Genomic DNA, 22,844 nt, shown 5'->3' with positions numbered 1-22,844 from the left:
TTTTTCTTTCTTTTTCTTTTGTTACCGTTTATCTGAACAATTGCTAAATGTTCTTAGTATGGAACCATCAAAAGGATAGAGAACTTCTTCAAAGGTCTGTCAAACGATCGAACACAAATCTCGCCAATTCCACCTGAAGGCTACGGTGATCGTTTCATCAATTTTATCCGCGGCATCACGATGTCCAAGGAAGAAGCTGAGCGACATCGTGAGTCCCGTGCAATGGGCCGACCATCTACAGAACGCACCCCGTCGGTTGAAAGAACCATGCAGCACGCGGAAAAGGAGGCGTCCAAGGATGTTTCCATTACACATCCCCGGACATTATCAACAGTTCGGGATCCTACAGACGCCAACGGTCCTGGACCGACCTCGACACTTCCGATTGTGGATGAAGCGGGCGAGGCCAGCAGTGTCGGGGGCCATAGCCAGCATAGTCGACAAGGACCTCCGGTGCCTGCGGAGAAGGACTTGCCACCGATTCCCAACCAGAATGGATTCGGTATGCCAGAGAAGGGCAAAGCAGCAGTTCGTGACGAGAATTCCAGACCTTATCGAGGTTAATGGCGCCCTCTTTATGGTTGACTTGCCGTTGCCTCTTTGATTTTCACCATTTCTCGTCCCGTTTAGGAACCGCTCTTCATAGAGTGTCATGTTACTACGACTGATGTGTGTTTCCATGGATGGGGGTTACCTGCTTTTTTTTTTTTTTATCAGGACGCAACTTTGTCCGTTTCGACATGTTCAGCTGAACCTTTTTCTTATCACCTTTCCGTTTCGATTCGCGGATGAACAGTGTCTCAGAAGCGCGAGATACCCATGATTCTTCTCTTTTCTTGCATGACAGGCAACCGTTTGATCATGTACCGTCTATCTTTTAAAACCTACTTTGACCCTTCTTTAGATCTCTTTTTCTTTTTCCTCTTATCGTCGTCATTCCCTTTACATATTGGAAATTTTTTCATTTGCTCATGTCGGTCGCCCGACATGATTGCATTTTTATTGCTTATATTGCAATACCTCTTTTCATAACATGACGTGTTGTCTTTGCCTTGTCCTGTTTGCTCATGCCAATTTTGGCCTGTCAAATTCTTTTTCCTTGTGTCTCTTGCTTTACTATGCCATGGCGATGTTGCCTCGACCTTTTCACCCTTTCTGCTTTCAGTCAAGCCATACCCTTATGTTCCTTTTCCCTTTCACTTTCTTTTTATTGCATTCATGGATGGGCAAACAAAGTACACGCGTATTTTCTTTATTCTTTATACTTGTTTTTGCTATTACTGTTCTGAGAGCAAGTTTTGAGCGGCTTGGATTAATATTGTTTTGAACTCTTTCTTCCTTTTCCTCCTCTAGAAGTTTGATTGAATAGAACGAAAGACATACAGTACTGTAAGTAAGTATATCAATACAGACATCTCTTGTTGGTTTCTTGATGTTTCGGGGTTCGGGCCTCTTTAGTTTTGCTCATGTCTGGGATCGTGGCAACAATCGAGATAACGATTCCAAAGTACACATCTGCAGAGATACTTCTAAGCGCCGGCCTCAGGCAGAAGGACTTGGCTTTTGGGCATCAGTGCTTACGTTTGACGCGCCCAGCAATCCATCCTTCATCACCACTCATCACCAATATGCCCAAGGATCCCCTTCTCAAAGGCCTAGGAGATGTCTTGGGGGAGATCCCTCTAGACTCCTTCCAGCCGAGGGATGATGGGCTTGCCGCTAAAAAGGTCAATATAACGACATTAACGTCGTACAATCTACTACCAAAGCAACGAAAAACAATCATTGTGCCTGGTGGATAGATCAAGATCCTTCTGTATATTAACGCTAATCATGTCAAGGCTCTCCCTCCATCTGGAAGCCCCCAATCACACCAAAAAAGATCAAGCCAGATGCAGGAGTATCTCCGATGGACCCAAATCGACATGTGTTCCCTAAATGTCCCCTCGAGCCGCTCTTCAGAGCCTTATCTCTCACACAGCCCGGAATGAAAATGAATGACATTGACCTTGTTACGGATCGACGCAATCTCCGAGCCTTGCTGGGTTTCGTGAGTGGCAAGAAGAGTTCATTCCGCATCGACGTGGAGGTCGTCAACAACACAGTGTTGTTCTATTGCTGGACGCCGAAAGCACTCACATACATCAACGGGTTTGCGGGATATGGCCATGAATTTGAAAAGGCGTCTACCCATCGACCAAAGGGAGCCAAGGATAGCATGACACATAATCGGGTCATTCGCTACATGTTCGGGAATGTTAGGATCATTCTGCGATATGAAGTCGACGGATGCACCGGTTTTGACGATGATGTCCGCAGGGTAATGCCTGAACCGAGAAGCGACAAGACCCCAACGGGATATACGGTATTAAAATGGGGAAACCTGGTCGCACCATCTCGGATAATCGAGATCAAAACCGGAGTAGTTGAAAAGAACCTGGATGTTTCCAAGAACACAGAACAGCTCTGGTTTTCGCAGACGCCTATTCTCTGCGCCGGTCATTATGATGGGACTGGGACGTTTACGAGCATCACAAAAAGGAATGTTTTGAGGATGGGAAAGCTTAAGGAATGGGAGGAGAGCCATCAAGAACAGCTGGAGAAGCTTGCAGCACTGCTTCGGGTTATTGTCGAGCTGGCTCGGGCGGCGACCTGGACGAAATGCGCGTTGGTTTCATCACAAGGAACATTGAAGATCTTCAGCTTGGTAGATCAGAATGATAAAGGACTGCCCATTGACTTGCAGTCTATGTGGGAGTAATTGGAAAACAACGAACCACTCTAGATGCCAGTGGTCTTTCACTCGATGCATAGGTCTCGTGGTAGAAGCAAATGTGAACTTCGTGCGGTTTGATACGAGCAATAGGGCCTGTGGTAGCAGGTTAATTGAATACCCTTAAGATTTTACTGGTCCCTCTTCGTGGAACAAGAAACATATTGTATACTCGGCGTATGCGCTCAATTTCAAACAGGAACTTCCCGTGATGGATACAGTTATGGTAGAACCCGTAGAAATAGGTTATGGCTAGCTTAGGGCTAGGAGTATGTCGGAGAGGGTGGAAATAAAGACGGTATATGCCCTGGAGGATCGGATAGGCCCCTGGCAAAGACGGCGCTAGCTCGACATAGTAAATGCCCATTCCTTTGCTTTTGGACAGGGAATTCGGAGGCATTGGTACTATCGGGGGCAGAAGTTAATGTGCATCGTTGGATTGATTTGGCTTAATATGTCATAATATCGTCGGAGCTAGACTGTTTACTGACTCTTAAGTTCGCTAACAAACTGCCCTCAAGTCTAAAGCACCCCAGGAATCGCATACTGCCCTTTGGGAGCAACAGCACCCGCAATGGGCAACCAGATATGACTTGCTCATGCACCACTATGTACAGAGCTGTGGTTCCTAAGAGCCGGAATGTAGTTCCAGGCTGATCCAGTATGATATTAGCCATTCTGATTAATGACACGAGAGTACATCGTACACAAACATACATGTCATGTGACTATTTGGGGTGTACCTTTCTAATCTCTCCCACAGACAACCAAATTATTGGTATCTTAATCACAGCCATCAATTTCCAGTTTCATCCAAATAGTCATTCCTGAGTTATCATCTAGCAGTACGGAATACTAATTACTATGTGGATCTTCTCACATAATAGTACCGTATTCATACCATACTTCGCTGACATTTAATCAATAATTTGATCCTAATCGAAGACGACGCCGAAGATGTCTACCAAGAGATGTATACTGAAAATCACGCCCAACCACTTGAAGTGGCGTGAGACCTGCGAAGATAGTTGGTTATGCAGGAAAAAGGTGTTAACCTGAATTTTATAGATCATTGCGACTAAATGCCCTTGCCATACGCTATTAAGCATGGCTATCATACAGCAGCCGATTCTTTATTTAAGCGGGGAGCAGAGGTGAACTTCAAGGATCTTTACGGCCGAACTTCGCTTATGTTGGCAGCAGATAGCAAAAGTGACAAAAAGGGCAAAAAGGGCAAAAATGGCAAAAAGACGATGGTGTTACTACTAGAGAATGGAGCTGATCCTAACTCGAGGGATAAGGGGGCCAAACCGTTTTATCACAGGCATAAATGGAATCAATACGGGAGTCAAAAACCGTGAAGATATTGGAGGAGATTGGAGCGGACCCTAATCTTAACAATGATGATGGCCGTACTCCGCTTTCATGGGCAGCCGCACTACATCTTGAGCCCACAAACAGAATATTATCACAGAATGGAGCTGATATAGATTTTAAGGGAAACCATGGCCGAACGTCATTGAACTAGGCTGCAGGGCGGAAGTGTGGTAATCTGTCTGGTGGCCATAATTCTGTCAAGTTGCTGTTAGCGTTGGGAGCAGATCCCAACTTGAAGGACAACAATGGCCATATCCCATTGCCATGGGCAGTTGCAAATCATGCGACGCAAATTTTCGAGTTACTGTTGGAGAAAGGGGGCAGACTCTGAATCCTAGGATAAGAACGGCCACGGTCCACTTTCATTAGCAGTAACGCCAAGGGATAACAACTTTGTTTTTAAGACTGTTGCTAAGGACAGGACCTGATTCCAGCACCAACGGCCTACCTTTAGATATAACAGAAGCGGCAGATAACAAACCAGTTGTCGAGCAGTCATCTCCTGTGGGGGAGGCTGGTCCTCCCTCCTATGTCGGTACTCCAACGCCCGCGCAGTATACGTTCGAGCCACCATTCTGGAAAAGTCGAGTTGCTTACAGAGGGTCACTATTTCCAGAGAAACTTTTCAAATTTAGAGTGATTAATCTGGAATGCCAGATAGAATGAGAGCTAGCAATGCACAACCCCATGGCTGTAGAATTCTGGAGCGTCCAAACTTCGCGTCTTAGAGAGTCTCGATATGCCTTGGAGCATCGTCAGATTTGTCAGATTGATTTGTGCCTTTCAATTGTGATGCTCTCACCGTGAATTGTTTATGTGGCTGGAGGTGGTAGGCTGATCTTCAGTGTACTATCTTTTTCTGTGTAGGGCACGAGGCACTAGAGATGAGATACAGAAATCCTGGTATGCCATTGTTTTTCTACAACTTGGTCGACTACGGATGTTAGGCCTTCTGAAGTGAACTAGATTTTTCATTGAGCAATGCATACTGTAATACACCTTGACACCTGCGATTATCATGAGTTGTGTTTACATTGAACGAGTGCACGTATTTGCTGTGAACGGGAGTCGGCGGCGGCAGACAATGCCCACGGGATGATTCAATTTGTGAAGGTACGTGTATTGTCGTGGTGACTTGATATCATTCAATTCCAATCATTCTGAGTGACAAGGTAGCCGATAGAGAAAAGAAAACGCCAATTGTACATGCAGCAATTCCTCGTTTCCTGACTAGACTTGACCTGACCTATAAGCAGATAACAATTTTACGATATCCCACTGTCAATCCAAAAAGAAGTAAAGTGTAAGTGAAAGAGATAACCTCCCATCGACGCCGGCTGAACTCGAACCATAACAAAAGAGAAAAAAAAGTAGACTCTCATAACGGAAAGGAGACCAGAGAGGGATTACTCGGCCTTGCCCTGAGTAACCTTAGCCGCCTGAACAGCAGACATCTTCTGTGTCCAACCTTGCGTGGGCTGCGGTTTCTTGACGGTACGGAGGTCATCGGTGGAAAAGCCAGAGATGCGCATGTTGTAGTTGCGTTCGAGGACGAGTTGGATGTCGCGGAGTTCGAGGGTAGAGGAGGGGCGAAGTTTGGCAAGGCGGCAGGCGGCGGTTATCACGTCGTCGACGAAGTCGTCGGCCATTTGGAGGACAAACTGTCATTCACTTAGTATACTTGTATGATGGGGTGAAGTGAAGTGAAGGGGAAATGGTACGTACCTCTTCAGCGTCTGGTGTGAGCCCTTCACCTTCGCCTCCACCGGTGACTTGACGGACGAGAATATCGAGCATCTTCTTGCTGAGGACACGCTGACCCTCGCCCTCCAAGACGTAACCAGGGTGCTTCTGGATAGCGGGCTGGCCCATCATACCCATCGCTCCGTGGCTAGGACCACCAGACAGGGTTGGTCGGGCAGGTGACATGGCGACAGGCTCTGGCGGAGGCACATTAAGATTCTTCGGGATAGCCATGTTGATGTTGCGGGCTGAGTTCTCAGAAGCGCGGTTGGGGATGTAGCCCTGGGTAGTTGCATTATTCGCAGCCTGGTTTGCTGTGGCGGCTGGTTGAGTCATGCCTGGTTGGGTCATGTTGCCCGTGTTATTGACGTTGTTAGGAGCATTGGTGTTAGTGTAGGTCTGGGCTGCCTGGTTCATGGCAGCTTGGTGGGATAGAGGACGCGGTGGTACTTGTTGCTGGTTCATCGGTTGAGGAGCGGTGGTGGGAGTGGGCGTAGTCCCGTTCATGTTTGGTGGTTGGGGGTATGTCATTTGTGGTTGAGTGCCTTGCGGTGCTTGAGGTTGTGTTGATTGTTGAGGGGGAGCAGGTGTAGTGGTAGGCGCGGCCCCTGGTGCTTGTGCAGTTGATGGTACCTGCCCAGGCTGTGAAGTCGTTGGGGTCATGGCTACTTGCCCCGCTTGATTTCGTGCTGCATTCACAGCGGAATTGATAGTATGGGGCGCTGGGGTAGGTGCTTGATTCATTGTTCCTGGAGCGGCGTTGACAGGGCGGTTGTCACTACCAGCAGTCACTGGCGTGGCGGCCGCGGCTGGCTCTCCCGTTTGGGCAGGATGCACTTGCGCTTGAGGGACGTTTTGAACGTTTGTCCGGTTGAATTGCTGATTTTGTTGTTGCTGAGCCTTGAACCCTTCCTGCTGCTCCTTGAACTTGTTCAGGAAATCGCTTCCTTCACGGTAAAGCTTCTCTGACGCAAGCTGCCGATTCTTGAAATCCTGCACCTCCTCCTGGCTCAGATTGCCCGCAGCCTGCCGCTGACTGAACTGCTGGCGCAGCTCAGCAATCCGTACCCGCCCGAGCTCTTGTTTCTGTAGCGCGATACCGTACCGTAACCGGGCCTCCGGCAGCCAACTCTGGATCTGTTCCTGACTGATATTCGGCGGCAAAAAGAAGTTCAAGCTGTTAACCTTCTGCTGAATCTGAGGCAAAAGCTGTCCGAAGGATTGTGGGTTTGCTGACTGGGAGCGCTGAACCGGCTGACCCTGTGCCACCCCAGCAGCCGCCTGGTGCTGTTGCAACTGCTGTTGGCGATTTGCCTGATAGAGTCTCATGCCCTTCATCAATGTCTGTGAAAGCTGCGCGAGTTTAAGATGCGCGGATTGGTATTCGGTACTCTGCGGATCCCGGGTGTTTAAAATCTCCCAGAAGCTGCGTACTATCTGGGTATGCTGCGCTTTTTGCTGTTCATTGAGGTGCGGCAGTTTCTGTACTTGGTCGGTCCGGATCAAATTCGAATGTTGCGGTGCGACCATCGGTTGGTTGTTCTGCGAAGGGTTGGCTTGCGGCTGAGAGCCATCCATGTTGGTCGAACGATTAATGATGAAATAGCGAGAGACAGAGGCAAGGTCGTACGTATGCTGATGGCTAGTGTCTAGACGTCGGTAGGGGAGTTCGGAAGCGATAATGCGGGTTCACGAAGGAATCAACGAATGGAATCGAATAAGAAAATGCAATGAAATCGTATCGCATACAGATACAGCAAAGCACACCGAACGTGAGACGCGAAGCCCAAGAGTGTCGCGGATCGCAAGCAGCAGCAGTGGACGCGGAGGTGATGCTGGATCGTCAGCGATGGCGGAGAAGAGCCTCAGGCTTGGCATCCTTTACAGTACTACAGTCTATCGTCCATCATTGCTGTTTAATTGCTATTTTAATTCTATTCACTTGTTCATTTCAAGTAAGCTATATTGCTCTCGAAAATTCGTCTCATTGTTCTGAACTAGGCTATTCATCCAAGAACACAGAGCTAACAAGGAAGTTGCTATATGACAACAATCTTTGCATTTTGCTGCAAAGATCTAGCAGAATAATGATATCCGCATCCTATTTCACGTGTTGACAGCATGGCAGCAGGACTGACAGGGGTTGGTATCCTCTAAATATCACCAGTCTGGCGCGATATAGCCCTGTAGGCATATATATGTTGTCAGATCATGAAGGGTCGATGTGATCATTGCAACCTCCAGATGAAGTCGAATCAGTGGGCTTCGTGTGGATTAATGAAACAGTACCTTCTGAATAAGAGACCACGCAATAGACCTTATCAGCAGCGGGAGGTTAGATGGCGGAGGCAGTTGGGTCATGGCGTGTGCTGGTGAAGGTATCCCAAATAGACCAGGGTGTTTAATCCGGGGCATCGAGGCCAGTTCAAATGTTGTTCGTAAGTATGCTCATCGCAAGAAATGTCAGGATCACTCCATCAAGCCACCCAGGTCTCTTTCCATGCCTGTGACACGAGCCTCCATAGCCCGTCTTCTTCGTTCGAGTTCTCTGATCTCCTCCAGTTCTCGCTCAATATCATCGTCAGTAACCTCTGGAGTCGCCGCTTGCGAGAGGACAGGATTTTCGTAGTCGTCATAATCACCATAGGAGCCTCTCATTTGATCTAATTCGTCCGTGTTTCTCGCTACCCGTTCCTCCAGGTTGGCGATGGAGCTCGAGATTATCTCGTGACGGTATCGAAGGCTAGTAATTTTGTCCTGTGCACCAGCAACCGGACTAATCACGCGGTCAGATGTCGGATTAACGAGCAGGGTAGACAAAGAGTGGAATACTTACTAGACATTGCAAAGTATCTCTGCACCTCTTAGCAGAACATCAATGTTTACCTCACCACGAGGCCCTCTCGTTGACGTGCCAGTTGATCGTCTGATTTCTTCCATCATATCTGATCCTAGCACTCTCGCTACAGCTGATTGGTTTCGATTGTACTTTGCAGCATAGATCCGACTGGCCATTGATTCTCTCTCCGCCTCGGGCTGAAAGGTGGTGCCCCGCCGGGTTGCTCGTCTTTGGGACGGGTTTGAGGTTTTTGCGGCCGGATCAATCTGGAAAAGAGCGCGCTCATGAACTTCTGTGTCACGGATCAGAGCCGTAATGTCGGGAGAGCTCAGCAACGAGTTCGTGAAGATCCGTGGCGGGGGGAATCTGGAGATCATCTTTTGGTTAGCATGCGATTGTAACGAGCGAGGGACAACCGGATCTTACGAGAGATCAGAGATAGCATTGGAAGAGAGAGCAATTTGTTCCAAATGATTTGCAAGCAACGACATGTTGAGCTTGAAGTCTGACAGTTGATTGCATACAAGTTGCTGTATGCCGCATTATTGTTGTTTTGCCAAGCAAAGCGGAGGTTTATGCCTGAGGCGTCCACAGTTACTGAGAGGTGGCAACGCGTAGCAATCGGAACGAGTGAAGAAGGCAAAGAGCTCACAAGCTACGACGACTGATCTCCGGTCAAAATACCTTCTATCGAACCACTGTATTTTTCTCCCACAAGTTCAAAAAATATCCTGCCGCTATCAAGGCATCTTCCGCAGCTCAATAAGTAAGCTTCCTCCAGTGCCTGACTAAGCCCTGTGCTGTTCTGTCTGCGTCCATCCCAAACGCCCGTTCTTGACATCACCTCATCAACCCGTCTTCACCACCTTCTCAACTTTCCCCTTTCTTATCATTCCCCTTTGCCTTGATTGCTTGGTTTCTTTCTGTCTCTCGTCGCCTCTTATTAAAGTCACTTCTTTTGGTGTCTTACGGACGGCGGTTGTGTTGAGATCCCTTCCCTCTTGTGCCCGATACCGCACCCCATTGCTTAAACCGAGCTCGAAAGTTGGAAAGATGCCAGAGAGACGTTCCCTGAGATCAAACAGCAAGTCAGAGATACCCTGTTCCACTAACGATCATCAAGCGCATTGCAACTCACAGTGTCCAAGTTCCAACAAGGATAAGCCCGCGCCCGCCCGCTCTACTGCTAACAAGTCCAAATCTGCTGCTCCTTCCAAGAAGGCCGGATCGACAAATAGCTCCGCAGACTCCAACATGGGAAAGGGCGATCAACGACAGGCTAACGGCTCGGATCCGACGAAGAATGGTGCAAAGGGTTCTGAGGATGTCGAGATGGGAGAGGATACGGCAGGTGGGCCTACATCCTCAATCAACACCAGGAAGGAGCGGGAAGGTGACGAGATGACTGTTGTAGTGCCCCCTACCAAGGGTTCGAGGTTATCCGGCGGTCAAGGTCCGGACAAGGAGGGTGATGTTGCGATGGACGAGGGCGATGAGTCCAAGTCCGAGCCGAAGGTTGATCCCAAGGTCAAGGCCATCCAAGGTTAGTCTATTCGTACTGTCCAATCCCTATTTATATATTGGAGCAAGAAGGAAAAATGGCTAATGTTGCACAAACCTATTGTTCCATACAACAGACATCAAGACCAACTTCGCCCTCCTCGAGCGTGCCGTCACCCAATTCGATCCCAGATTTACACTCCGCGTTTTGCGATCGATATCCTCGATGCGCAAACACATCACGGCCGATGTGATTTCAGAAGTTATAGTGGAGACCTACCCGCCATCGAGTCTCACGGCTTCGTTTTTGCTTGACGCCATCGATCGATCTGGTGCCATTGAAAGCGCCGTGGCTAGTTCGGAGATGGAAGTCGACTCGGAAAAGAACAAGTTTTCTCCCAAGGAGATCTTGCCAGAGGTGGACACGTACTTGTCCATCCTTGCCCAGATCTATCTGTATGACAAGAAAGACATCCAAAAGGGTGCCAAGTTTTCGACAGAGTTGATCGAACGTATGCGCACACTGAACCGCCGCACTCTTGACTCGCTCGCTGCTCGCGTTTACTTCTACTACTCCCTTTTCTTCGAGCAAATCGCCCCTCTTCCCCCGTCTCCTGCAGCCACGGTCACGTCCATCCGCCAGCCTCTGCTGGCAGCGCTCAGGACTGCTGTTCTTCGAAAGGATGCCGATACCCAGGCGACAGTGATGACGCTGCTGCTGCGCAACTACCTGTCGACATCTCACATTTCGCAGGCTGACTTGCTCATCTCGCACAACCAATTTCCCGCTTCCGCATCCAACAACCAGATTGCTCGGTATCTATACTACCTGGGCCGTATTCGCGCTATCCAGCTGCAGTACACTGACGCCCACGACAACTTGATCGGAGCCACCCGGAAATCGCCTACCAGCAACATTGCGCGTGGATTTTACCAAGCATCGCACAAGCTCTTGGTAGTCGTCGAACTGCTGATGGGTGATATCCCTGACCGCGCGATTTTTCGACAGCCCGCGCTTGAGCGCGCCATGCACCCGTACTTCCTCCTTTCTCAGTCAGTGAGTGTGGGTGACTTGGATGGATTCTTGAACATCGTCAACACACATACCGCTACGTTCAGAAAGGATGGTACGTACACCCTTATTCTTCGTTTGAGACAGAACGTCATCAAAACGGGTATTCGGATGATGTCGTTGTCCTATTCTCGCATCTCTTTGCGGGACATCTGCCTCCGTTTGGGCTTGGATAGCGAAGAGTCAGCGGAGTATATTGTTGCCAAGGCGATTCGAGACGGTGTCATTGAGGCCAGTCTTGACCACGAGAGTGGTTACATGAAGAGCAAAGAAGTTGGTGACATCTACGCTACCAGAGAGCCTGGTGAGGTGTTCGACGAGCGTATCCGGGCATGCTTGGCTCTCCACGACGAGAGCGTCAAGGTAAGCTTCTGGCAATGATTACACCTTGATTATATACAGTGACTAACTCACTCCCCCCTCCAATAGGCTATGAGGTTCCCCATGAACCAGCACCGTCTTGAGCTGAAGAGTGCGCAGGAAGCCCGGGAACGTGAGCGTGAGTTGGCCAAGGAAATTCAGGAAGGGGACATGGACGATGAAGATGCTGGTGGAGACTTTGATGCGATTTAATGATCTGGGAAGTGAAGGATATAATCATTATGGCCCGCTTTTATCAATGGGCAGGATTGTTTGCAGTTCGGTGTGTACGATGGGGGGGGGGGAAATGGGCAGGCTTGAGCTCATTAGCGTTGTTGGCATGACTATTTATTTATTGAACATTTCTTTTTTCTCTCCATTTAGACTTGTAGTCCATTTAAAGCATGTCTAATTGTATTCTGTCCATTTTGTATGGGCATTGATTGTAGAGCTTGTGGGAAGATGTCTCCGCAGAGCCTCCGTACCGGTCCGATTCCACTTCCGCCGCGATTTTCGAAATCTTCCGCCGGTTTAGGATTTCCCGCACCAGCACGCAACCGGTCTCAGCTATCAATTCTAGCGTGTTCAATTGTTGAATACTGATATTAACAGTTATTGCTCAATTCTCATGTCTTCCATGACCTGACTGTCTTACTTTCTTACTATGAAAGTTCGAACCGCTCCGGCCTCCGGGCTAGTCCTCTCACCACGAGCCGCATCCTCGACCTCGATATGTCGGCAATGCCTCCGCAATGACCTCTCGAACCAAATCCAGCTGCAGTCCCGGAAATACCATCCGTCAAGGCGGAAAGATGCACCCCCATTCGGCGCCGCCGTGTCCGCTGCTCAGACAATCTTCAAGGGCCTGCCCAAGGCACCACCAGGCATTTCAGTAGACCCGTTAAGAATCGTGGGCAAGGAACTCAAATTTCTCACCAAGAACATCCGGCAATTACTGGGCTCAGGGCATCCTACACTCGATAAGGTCGCCAAGTACTATACCCGGAGCGAAGGCAAGCACATGCGGCCCATGTTGGTCCTGCTTATGTCCCAGGCAATTGCGCTAGCTCCACGACTTTCTGCGAATTCAAATACGCCGTCGGTCGATGATTCGATTACCTCGTCCGAGGTGTTGTCTGATTTGAATCCGGATACGAACCCGCTCGTGGCTCGGTCTGCCGAGGCGAAGTACGACTTTGAAGGCGATGAGAACATCCTCCCGTCTCAACGGCGGTTGGCTGAGATTACCGAATTGATTCACACTGCGTCACTCCTTCACGACGACGTCATTGACAATGCAGTTACCCGCCGGGGATCCAACTCAGCAAATACTCAATTTGGAAACAAGATGGCGGTTTTGGCTGGTGACTTCTTGCTGGGACGCGCCTCGGTTGCGTTGGCACGTCTACGTGACCCTGAAGTGACGGAATTGATGGGCACAGTGATTGCCAACCTTGTTGAGGGCGAGTTCATGCAATTGAAGAACACGGCAGAGGACGAGAAGAACCCCGTTTTCACCGACGAGACCATCTCCTACTACCTGCAAAAAACATATCTGAAGACTGCTAGTTTGATTAGCAAGTCATGCCGTTCGACAGCGGTGCTCAGCCAGAGTGCCCCCGAGGTAATTGAGGCTGCCTACTCTTACGGCCGTAACCTAGGTTTGGCGTTTCAGCTTGTGGATGACATGCTGGACTACACTGTGACTGAGGTGGAGCTGGGCAAGCCTGCCGGTGCAGATTTGGAACTGGGTCTTGCTACTGCTCCTCTTTTGTTTGCATGGAAGCAGAACCCTGAGCTTGGTCCTTTGGTTGGCCGGAAGTTCTCCCAGGAGGGAGATGTGCAGAGAGTAAGTTTCTGAAATTGTTTCGAACACCTAAAATCTGGTACTAATTGTAATTTGTAGGCCCGTGAAATCGTCCACAAGAGCGACGGTGTCGAGCAGACCCGTGCCCTTGCCCGGGATTACGCCAATAACGCTATCGCTGCCATCAGCGACCTCCCTGACAGCGCAGCCAGGTCTGGCTTAATCGAGATGTGCGAGAAGACCATGAAGCGACGGAAGTAGAGGAAACGCCACCACCATCCATTTTATACACGAAAAAGCGCCGTTCATATAGGCGTTGTTGTTTTGGAATATCCCTTGTACTATTATGCCTCATGTGTATGCTTTTATGTTTTATTTATTGCTGTATGTGAAAAGAAAAAGTATCGGTCTTTCTGTGATATGGAAATAGATCTAGATATCATACAGGATGCTCATGCACTCGCTGATAAGATTGGCCCTCTGATATGAACTAACTTTGTACCTGTAGCATCGAATACAACTGTGGTACCAGAGTTATATAATCTACTGGTAACGGAACTGTTTCATAGAGATGAAGCTCAATACTACTGTACTTCCGGGGTCTCCGCTGTACTGATTCGTACCAGTTACTGTAATGATACCAGCGGAAGTACCCGTGACTCCCGGACCAACAATGATCCCCTCCCGATGCCGTCATGCAGAGGGGCTGAGGTCCCTGATTGGCCCGCGGGCGGTTTACGTCCTTACCTCGTATGGATACTCCCATGCATTCATCGACTCGCCCGGCCTGTTCGGCGAAACGACACCTTTACTCTGAGTACTTGTACACTTGTCCATCTCTATCTGCTCAGGTATTGGTGAGTTAAGTGTCACAGATACTACGAAAAAGGCAAACAGCATCGCTGTTTCTATGATGATGGAGCTTTCGTTGCTGCCTCTTTAATCCACTTGGTCCCGATGGGTTCAGTCGGCAGCTTTTTCTTCGTATACCTCCTCGGCGGACTCACCTTTCTCCCTCTAGTCCTGTCGCTGGTCTTCCTGTTTATCTACCTCTCCCTTCCGGACACTCCTTCTTCGCCATCTCAGAAGCAACAAAAACAACAGCAGCAATGGGAACAAGCGCGAGATCGAGACCTCCACCGCCCAACCGATGACCAAGATAGCCTCAAGTCCGGGACGGATGCACTGGCCGAGGAGTTCCATCGCACGCATGAGTCAGATGTCGCGGCGGGTTATTTTGCTGTTTGTCGCGAGTATGTCCCTGGTGGGGTCAATGGGAGACCACCAGAGCGGACTACACCGGCTGGGGAGGTGATCGCCGCGGAGAGCCCCAGCGTCTATCAGACTATGTACCGGAGTTTGTTCGATAGAAAGCAGACACCGAGTATTGAACCGGCGAAGGCGAATGGGAAGGGTGGGAAGAGAGCTAGGAATGTGTTCTATATTGTTCTTCGGTATACCTCCCTTCGTTTCTCGTCGTTGTACCCCACGGGACGCTAATTGCATACTATCCCGGAATAGGCATGGCCATCTTATGCTCTATGATGATGCGAACCAAGTCGAAGTGCGATATGTAATTTCGCTTGCTCACCATGATGTGAGCATCTGTGGCGGCGAGAAAGAGGAGAAGATTCCTGAAGGTGAGCTCTGGTTGAAGCGAAATGCTGTCTGTCTCTCGCGACGACTGGAATCCCTTGGTGATTTGGGTGGTCCGACGCCTCCGTTCTATTTATTTGCAGAGAATTTGTCAGAGAAAGAGGATTTTTACTTTGCCTTGCTTCAGAACCAGGCGAAAATGTGGGATCCGGACAGTAGGCCACCTAAATGCCAGCAGTTCGATACCAGACATATTGTCACGCTCGTCCAGCGGTTGCATTCCTCAGAGGAGCAGTTGCAAACCAGATGGATCAACGCGGTGCTTGGTAGATTGTTCCTCGCCTTGTACAAGACGCCAGAGATGGAGGAATTTGTACGGGGAAAGATAACCAAGAAAATCTCTCGGGTCAACAAACCCAACTTCATCAGCAAGATCGGCTTGCGAAAAATCGATATGGGTGAAGGGGCCCCGTTTATCACTAACCCAAGACTCAAGGATCTTACAGTCGATGGTAACTGCTGCGTCGAAACAGACCTTCAATATACCGGCAATTTCCGGGTCGAAATCTCCGCCACGGTGCGCATCGACTTGGGACCCCGTTTCAAGGCTAGGGAAGTCGACATCGTTCTGGCTATAGTATTGAAAAAGCTCGAGGGTCACATGTTACTTCGCTTTAAGCCTCCTCCCAGCAACCGAATGTGGATGTCGTTCGAAACTATGCCGAACATGGTGATGGATATTGAGCCTGTTGTCAGCTCAAAGCAAGTAACATACGGTATTATCCTCCGCACTATCGAGAGCAGGATCCGAGAAGTCATTGCCGAAAGTGTCGTTCTACCGTTCTGGGATGATGTTCCCTTCCTCGATACCTTTTCTCAGCCGTTCCGTGGAGGAATCTGGGAGCGAGAAATCCCGAAACATGATCCGAATTCAGTTATTCCAGACGAATCTCAGAAGCAAGAAGGCAACAAGGATGAATCATTGAACGTGCTCAAGTCAAAAGATGACCGTACAATGAGTATGCCGGTACTCTCCGAACCTGCTCCTGCGGCTGTGAAATCCCGCAAAAGCTCCAAATCGTCTATCCCTGAGGACCCAAATAGCCCGACTGCATCCTCGTCTGGTGTTGAGAAGCTGGCTCCATTGCCACGAGCGTTTCGATCTCAGACGTTTTCCAACGCTGCTGATCCCGTGGTTACGGCGGACAATGCGAGAATCGACAAGGTTAATGATAGTAAGAGCGAGGAAAAGAGTAGTGCTACCAGTGCCATGATCGAGATCTCCAACCGTTCTCCACCTAGTTCGCCAGATAAAACCGCCGCCAGTACCCCGGCTACGGAAAGTTTGGTTGCCCCAGAGGTGTCCTCGACCCTGCCTCCGAGTCGCGAACCATCTATTTTGGAGTCCCTTGATGGTATTGGCGAGCTTAGCAGTGAATCACGCCCTCCATCTTCTCAGAGGCCAAATAGCTCGTCCGTCAACTTAACAAACGTTGCCCGCAGCTCGACCACGTCAGTAGGTACTACCACGTCAATAGGCAGCGCGAAGACAAAACGCCGCGGCACGTTCGATAGCCTCGCCAAAACCATGACACCTTCTGAAGACAGTAAATCGCAAGCCTCTATCACGTTTGGGCAAGCGACTGCTGTGGCGAAGAAATGGGGGCTTAATATGCTTGGCAGAGGAGAGCAGAATGCCGGACAGGATGCCCCTCGGCCTGCCGGTACTCCAGAAGAACCGATTGGACGTGGCCATCCTCTCCCTCCTCCGGGAACACCACTGCCACACCCGGACAGGTATGGTGGCTTCAAAAGGAACTCCGTTTCGACTAAACGGAAGCCCCTTCCACCTCCACTGCCGGAGCGTGAGGGAAATAAGAGACCGGTCCCAAAACCACCACTTCCCAGACGGAAGCCTGTGTCGAGCTCCGAGGAATCTGTTGACCAGTTGGAAGACTTGTTGGTGATCGAAGCACCTCTTGATTCGGGGCCAGACAGTCCGGTTGTTGACCTTAATAGCAAGGGGTTGTTGGGGCAGGGTACAGAACAGGCTGTCGAAGATGAACCGTCTGAGTCTCCGGTTGAAAGCCACGATGTCCACAGTCAGACAGATGAAGAGTCGAAGCGCCAGGAGGCTAGTCAGGATACTCCACCTGCGACTCGACCGTCGACACCTCATGGGATGGAAATATTATCGGCAACGGATGGGTTCTTTCCATAAACAACATTATCGATCTTGTGGTAGCTCTGCAATGCAGGCATTTGTGTACTTTGAGCGGGTGTTCTGCGATACATTTGTGGCAATCATGATAATTGGCGTATTGGTTATATGTGTACTTGTAAAGCTGGACTGCGTGGGAACTTCAATCGTGCCTGATTATGAAGTATAACTACCCAATCCTCTCCCTACTCGTATCTATACTATAACGGAGGAATATACTGTATGCTCCGGTTCGATATTGCGACCTCGAATGTAGCTTGCAATCCCAGTGGCAGCCATAATTATAGCCTCCAATAACAGGGTTATATTGCCCGAACCATGTTTGCTTCCAGAAGACCCTGTACCCGACTGGGGATTGGGCAGGGTTGCCACGCGTTGTTGTTGCCAAGCGCGAGGGAGCAGTACGTACTCGGCAGGCGTCAACGTTCTTCAACGTCATTTCTCTAAACAGTTTTTCTTCTTTTCTTTCCTTATCTTCTCTATTCAGTAGTGTTCTGTTCCGTTGATTCTCTGTTTAGAGCTTCTGTTGCGTCAGCGCTCTCCGTGGCCGCTCGGGATTCGGGCCCACCAGCTAGCTACTATTATTACAACTGCTCCCCGTACTCCGCTCCGTTCTCTACTCCCCTGAACCTCCGCGACACTGACGAATCGCATCATCAAAATGAGTCGGTATGTCGCTACAAAATCTCGAGGGAGGAAGAGAGGAAGACAAAAGGGAGAAAATGAGCTAACTTATGGTCAGCACGGAGGCGGATTTGGCGATTAACATTCGCAAAGCTACCAGTATTGGTGAGTAGCGTGACTACTGCTGTTATATTGTCCGGTTTTAGATGGATTGAAGCTAACATCTGGCGATTATAGAGGAAACCGCCCCTAAACGTACGAACTCCTTGTCGTTATCCTCCGAACCACCCCGCTGATTCGTCTAGGGAAACATGTCCGCAGTTGCATCGTTTACACATGGGACCACAAGTCATCGGCGGCCTTCTGGGCTGGTATGAAAGTGTATGTGACGGTATAATAATTATGGTGTTGGTGGGCGTCGGCTAACAACTGCTGTCAATCCGAATAGACAACCTGTCCTCGCCGACGAAGTCCAGACGTTCAAGGCCCTCATCACGATACACAAGGTTCTGCAGGAAGGACACCCGATTGTGGTCCGCGAAGCACAACAACATGTGAACTGGGTGGACAGCTTAATGCGCGGTGTTGCCGGCGAGGGAATCCGCGGATACGGCCCCCTCATCCGGGAATATGTGTTCTTTCTCGAGTCGAAACTGACCTTCCACCGGGACCACCCTGAGTTTAACGGCCTGTTTGAGTACGAGGAGTATATCAGTTTGAAGTCGATCAATGATCCGAACGAGGGGTATGAGACGATTAACGATCTCATGAACCTGCAGGATCAGATTGATGCGTTCCAGAAGCTGATTTTCTCGCATTTTCTGTCCGGGACGAACAACGAGTGTCGGATTTCGGCGTTGGTGCCGCTTGTACAGGAGAGCTATGGTATTTACAAGTTTATTACTAGTATGTTGAGGGCTATGCATACTACTACTGGGGATGATGAGGCGCTGGAGCCGCTTCGGGGTCGATACAACTCGCAGCACTATCGCCTTGTTCGGTTCTATTACGAGTGCTCGAACCTGCGTTACCTTACCAGTCTTATTACCATTCCGAAGTTGCCTCAAGACCCGCCAAACCTCCTGGCCGAGGACGATGACCGGCCAGCTCTTCCCAGAAGACCAGCGAAGGAGGTGGAACGGGAGCCAACGCCGCCATCGAAGCCGCGCGCCGTCGAGCCCGAGCCAATAAACGACTTCTGGAGCACCGAAGCCAAGCGTCAACAGGAGGAGTATGAGGCAGAGCAGGCGCGTCTTCAGCAGCAGTGGGAGGATCAACAACGACAACAGCTCCTCATGCAGCAACAAGCTCAGCGCGATTTTGAGGAACAACAGCGTCTGCAGGCGGAGCAAGCGCGTTTAGCCCAGGAGCAGCTTATGCAGCAGCAGTACCAGTCCCATACGCAGGGCCGCTTGGCCGAGCTTGAGCGCGAGAACCTCAACGCGCGTGCACAGTTTGAGCGGGACCAGCTCATGTTGCAAGAGTACGACCGCCGTGTGAAGGATCTCGAAGAGCAGATGAACCAGCTCTTAACGAACACGAATATGCAGAACACCTCGCGCGACGAGCAGATCCGCTCCTTGCAGGAGCAGGTCAACACATGGCGTGCCAAGTACGAAGCCCTAGCTAAGCTGTACTCTCAACTCCGTCACGAGCACTTAGATCTCCTACAAACAACCAAGAGTCTTAAGATCAAGGCCGCCTCGGCACAAGAGGCCATCGACCGCCGGGAGAAATTGGAACGTGAGCTCAAGACGAAGAACCTGGAGCTGGCTGATATGATCCGTGAGCGTGACCGTGCCCTGCACGACCGGGACCGTCTCACTGGGACGAACAAGGAGGAGCTTGAGAAGGTTAAGCGGGAGCTGCGGTTTGCTATTGACCGGGCGGAGAATGCGGAGCGGTCGAAGGGCACTGAGATTTCATCTCTGTTGTCTAAGTACAACCGCGAGATGGCTGATCTGGAGGAGGCTCTGCGAAATAAGTCTCGTGCTATTGATGAGGACTCGTCCAAAACTGGCGAGCGTCAGCGGGAGCATGAGCTTGCTCTTCAAGAGAAGGATGAGGAGATTGAGGTGTATAAGTCTGGAATGGAGCAGGCTCTCATAGAGTTGGAGGAGGCAAAGATGGTACGTATCTTTAGACTAACGGGAAATGATTCGGCTACTAACCTCTGCAGAGCCAAGGTGATACCGACACAGCGTTGGATACGCAGATTGACCACGTTCTGCACGGGGCTGTCTCGAAGATCAACGACATTATCGACTCTGTTCTTCAGATGGGTGTGCAGCGTGTGGACGATGCTCTGTACGAGTTGGACTCCTCCATGCAGGCCGGTAACCAGAACGCGTCTCCTCCGTACGTGCTGTCGCAAATCGAAAAGGCCTCTGCCTCTGCAACCGAGTTCTCGACGGCGTTCAACAACTTCATCGCGGACGGTCCGAACAGCCCGCACGCTGAGATCATTCGCACCGTTTCTGACTTCTCCGGCTCGGTTGCCGACGTGCTGAGCAACACCAAGGGTCTGACACGTCTGGCCAACGACGACAAGAGCGCCGACCAGCTCACCAACGGCGCTCGCAAGTCTGCACAAGCGACCGTGCGGTTCTTCCGTGGCCTCCAGTCATTCCGTCTGGAGGGCCTGGACGCCTTGAAGAAGACAGACGTGGTGATAAACAACAACCTCGAAGTCCAGCGCGACCTGCAGTCCCTGTCCAAGCTGGTCGACGCCTTCGCCCCCAAGAGTAGCAAGATAAACACCAGCGGCGACCTGGGCGACCTGGTCGACCAAGAACTCAACAAAGCCGCGGACGCAATCGAAGCCGCCGCAGAGCGTCTCGCCAAGATGAAGAAGAAGCCTCGTGAAGGCTTCTCAACCTACGAGCTACGCATCAATGACTCGATTCTGGAAGCCGCAATCGCAGTCACAACCGCAATCGCCGAACTCATCAAAGCCGCTACAGCAACACAGCAAGAAATCGTCCGCGAGGGCCGCGGCAGCTCCTCCAAGACAGCCTTCTACAAGAAAAATAACCGCTGGACAGAAGGTCTCATCTCCGCGGCCAAGGCCGTCGCGTCCTCAACTAACACCCTCATCGAGACGGCTGACGGCGTCATCTCGGGCCGCAATTCACCCGAACAACTCATCGTGGCTAGTAACGATGTCGCCGCTAGTACGGCACAGCTGGTCGCAGCTAGTCGCGTCAAGGCTAGCTTCATGAGCAAGACGCAAGATCGGTTGGAGGGCGCTAGTAAGGCTGTTGGTGTCGCGTGTCGCAAGCTGGTAAGACAGGTGCAGGACATCATCTCAGAGCGGAACAAGGATGAAACGGAGACGGTGGATTATGCGGCGCTTAGTTCGCATGAGTTTAAGGTGCGGGAGATGGAGCAGCAGGTGAGTCCCGCTTTCTTTAATTCTTATTGCCTTAATTCTCCGAGACACATGCTGATGATACTGCGTTGCAGGTTGAAATTCTGCAGCTGGAGAACAATCTGTCTCGGGCTAGACAACGTCTGGGTGAGATGCGCAAGATTTCGTACCAGGAGGATTAGTTTAGGTTGTATACAAGTATTCCGTACAGTGATCTGATGGTGGCCATTTGATACTTTGCTTTTTCTTACTTCGTTTGCTTGTTTTGCGTCGATTGTGGGATTTCTCCTAACCCTTGTTTCTTCACTTGACTCTTGCGTGGGCTTAAATATACCAGTAGATGCAATATCAATACATACATCAAATTTGTTATACGTCGATGTTGGTTGGACCATGGGACAGTCTGTTGGCCTGCCATGTAGCCCTCCGGTGTTGAATCCTGAAGATAATTTGGGGTGTTCACGTTGGAAGGATAATCTTTACGTAGTTTACGTCGTGAGGCTGTCTTTGAACTCTCAGCCCTACGCTAGTGCCTAATATGGAACACTGCCTATTTGACTTAAGAGCACCTCTACTCTACTTACAGCTCGACAACATGGGTATCTTCGACTGGTATTTCCCTAGCAGATATCAACAGAAGGAGCTGCATGTTCAGCTTTCCCCCAGCATCGACTTCATTGAAGTCTTGCACAGCCATCATCTCCTGCTCTAGCATGAGGCAGGACAGTGTTTACCTTTGAAAAGTCAATATTTCTCACTACCACCAGAACAGAAGTCATAATGACAAGCCACAATGGTGGCCTTTCTACCATGGAGGATCTAATAGTACATGAGGGCCGTTTCTCTTGCTTGATATATTGGAAAGTGATTGAATCAATAACTGAGAAAAGGGGTCATGGTATTTCTAAGCTGTGGGGTTGCCACAGTCACAATCAGAATCTCCAGCGAACTGTTTGTTAAAAGAAATCCACATGATTGTGGGGGAGTTGGATGATCTGCTTTATCATTCCATCACAAGGGTTGAATCTGTTGGGTATCATCGCTTCACTAACAAGTTGATGAGATGTTTTGGATTGCATTGGATTGCTCCTGAGGAGGTCCCAATGTGTGAGAGGGAGGACTGACTGACTGGCAGTGAGTGGTAAATTGAACTGATGATCCGCATTTCCCAATTTTGTTTGCTTTTTCTTCAAACAATTTGACTTTCTTTGTCTGGTCTTCTTGAACTTCCGTTTCCGTCAAACACCGTGACTCTCGGTTGTGTTGGTATGCATGCCATTGCTTATTTGTTTGCTGATTCATGAGGGGCGATACGAGTCCATGTTTGTATGTTGTCCAACAATGAACAAGAGGCGGTTTGTGTGTTTCGACTCCCTGTGATAGCGTTTCCAGTCATAGCAGGTGACGGTGACAGTGGCAGCTACGGTGACGTTGCAGATACTGCTATGAACTTATTCTGCGTTTTGGGTTTCTTTGTTTGGTGGATCTAGCCAGAAACCAAAGAAGAAATAGACGTCATTGTAACCGTAGTTTTGACATCTGTAGTATGTCCTGATTCACTG

General features: G+C 49.9%; 7 protein-coding genes across 7 annotated transcripts; 5 read left to right on the top strand and 2 right to left on the bottom strand.

The window, feature by feature from the left end:
• The first annotated feature begins 9 nt into the window (after nucleotides 1-9).
• On the top strand, nucleotides 10-798 carry EURHEDRAFT_367136 (1-phosphatidylinositol-4-phosphate 5-kinase). Its single transcript, XM_040778505.1, has one exon. The coding sequence runs from the start codon at nucleotides 181-183 to the stop codon at nucleotides 562-564; it is 384 nt and encodes a 127-aa protein (XP_040639921.1). The 5' UTR covers nucleotides 10-180; the 3' UTR covers nucleotides 565-798.
• Nucleotides 799-1,590: 792 nt separating this feature from the next.
• On the top strand, nucleotides 1,591-2,956 carry EURHEDRAFT_411385 (uncharacterized protein). Its single transcript, XM_040781606.1, has one exon. It carries the CDS (start codon nucleotides 1,910-1,912, stop codon nucleotides 2,759-2,761), a length of 852 nt encoding a protein of 283 aa, XP_040639920.1. The 5' UTR covers nucleotides 1,591-1,909; the 3' UTR covers nucleotides 2,762-2,956.
• Nucleotides 2,957-5,556: 2,600 nt separating this feature from the next.
• On the bottom strand, nucleotides 5,557-7,471 carry EURHEDRAFT_401877 (putative transcription initiation factor TFIID subunit 12; the record flags this gene model as incomplete). The annotated part of the gene is made up of 2 exons (XM_040780113.1): nucleotides 5,557-5,811; nucleotides 5,876-7,471. The coding sequence occupies 2 exons, from the start codon at nucleotides 7,469-7,471 to the stop codon at nucleotides 5,557-5,559; spliced, it is 1,851 nt and encodes a 616-aa protein (XP_040639919.1).
• Nucleotides 7,472-8,362: 891 nt separating this feature from the next.
• On the bottom strand, nucleotides 8,363-9,223 carry EURHEDRAFT_514641 (uncharacterized protein; the record flags this gene model as incomplete). Its single annotated transcript, XM_040786287.1, has 3 exons — nucleotides 8,363-8,669; nucleotides 8,730-9,098; nucleotides 9,159-9,223. The coding sequence occupies 3 exons, from the start codon at nucleotides 9,221-9,223 to the stop codon at nucleotides 8,363-8,365; spliced, it is 741 nt and encodes a 246-aa protein (XP_040639918.1).
• A 562-nt stretch (nucleotides 9,224-9,785) lies between these two features.
• On the top strand, nucleotides 9,786-13,732 carry EURHEDRAFT_514639 (terpenoid synthase; the record flags this gene model as incomplete). The annotated part of the gene is made up of 5 exons (XM_040786286.1): nucleotides 9,786-10,275; nucleotides 10,370-11,667; nucleotides 11,734-11,854; nucleotides 12,336-13,513; nucleotides 13,571-13,732. The coding sequence occupies 5 exons, from the start codon at nucleotides 9,786-9,788 to the stop codon at nucleotides 13,730-13,732; spliced, it is 3,249 nt and encodes a 1,082-aa protein (XP_040639917.1).
• Nucleotides 13,733-14,428: 696 nt separating this feature from the next.
• Nucleotides 14,429-17,288, top strand: EURHEDRAFT_453788 (uncharacterized protein; the record flags this gene model as incomplete). The annotated part of the gene is made up of 2 exons (XM_040784150.1): nucleotides 14,429-14,925; nucleotides 14,993-17,288. 2 exons carry the CDS (start codon nucleotides 14,429-14,431, stop codon nucleotides 17,286-17,288), a joined length of 2,793 nt encoding a protein of 930 aa, XP_040639916.1.
• A 417-nt stretch (nucleotides 17,289-17,705) lies between these two features.
• Nucleotides 17,706-21,662, top strand: EURHEDRAFT_411379 (putative cytoskeleton assembly control protein Sla2). Its single transcript, XM_040781605.1, has 7 exons — nucleotides 17,706-17,957; nucleotides 18,031-18,077; nucleotides 18,150-18,167; nucleotides 18,218-18,293; nucleotides 18,361-20,041; nucleotides 20,092-21,306; nucleotides 21,378-21,662. Exons 1-7 carry the CDS (start codon nucleotides 17,950-17,952, stop codon nucleotides 21,462-21,464), a joined length of 3,132 nt encoding a protein of 1,043 aa, XP_040639915.1. The 5' UTR covers nucleotides 17,706-17,949; the 3' UTR covers nucleotides 21,465-21,662.
• The last annotated feature ends 1,182 nt before the right edge of the window (nucleotides 21,663-22,844 follow it).

This window comes from Aspergillus ruber (genome assembly GCF_000600275.1).
Source record: "Aspergillus ruber CBS 135680 unplaced genomic scaffold scaffold00009, whole genome shotgun sequence".
Taxonomy (NCBI): Eukaryota; Fungi; Ascomycota; class Eurotiomycetes; order Eurotiales; family Aspergillaceae; genus Aspergillus; species Aspergillus ruber.
The sequence above is the reverse complement of the archived record's forward strand: the minus strand, read 5'-3'. Positions and strand labels throughout refer to the sequence as shown.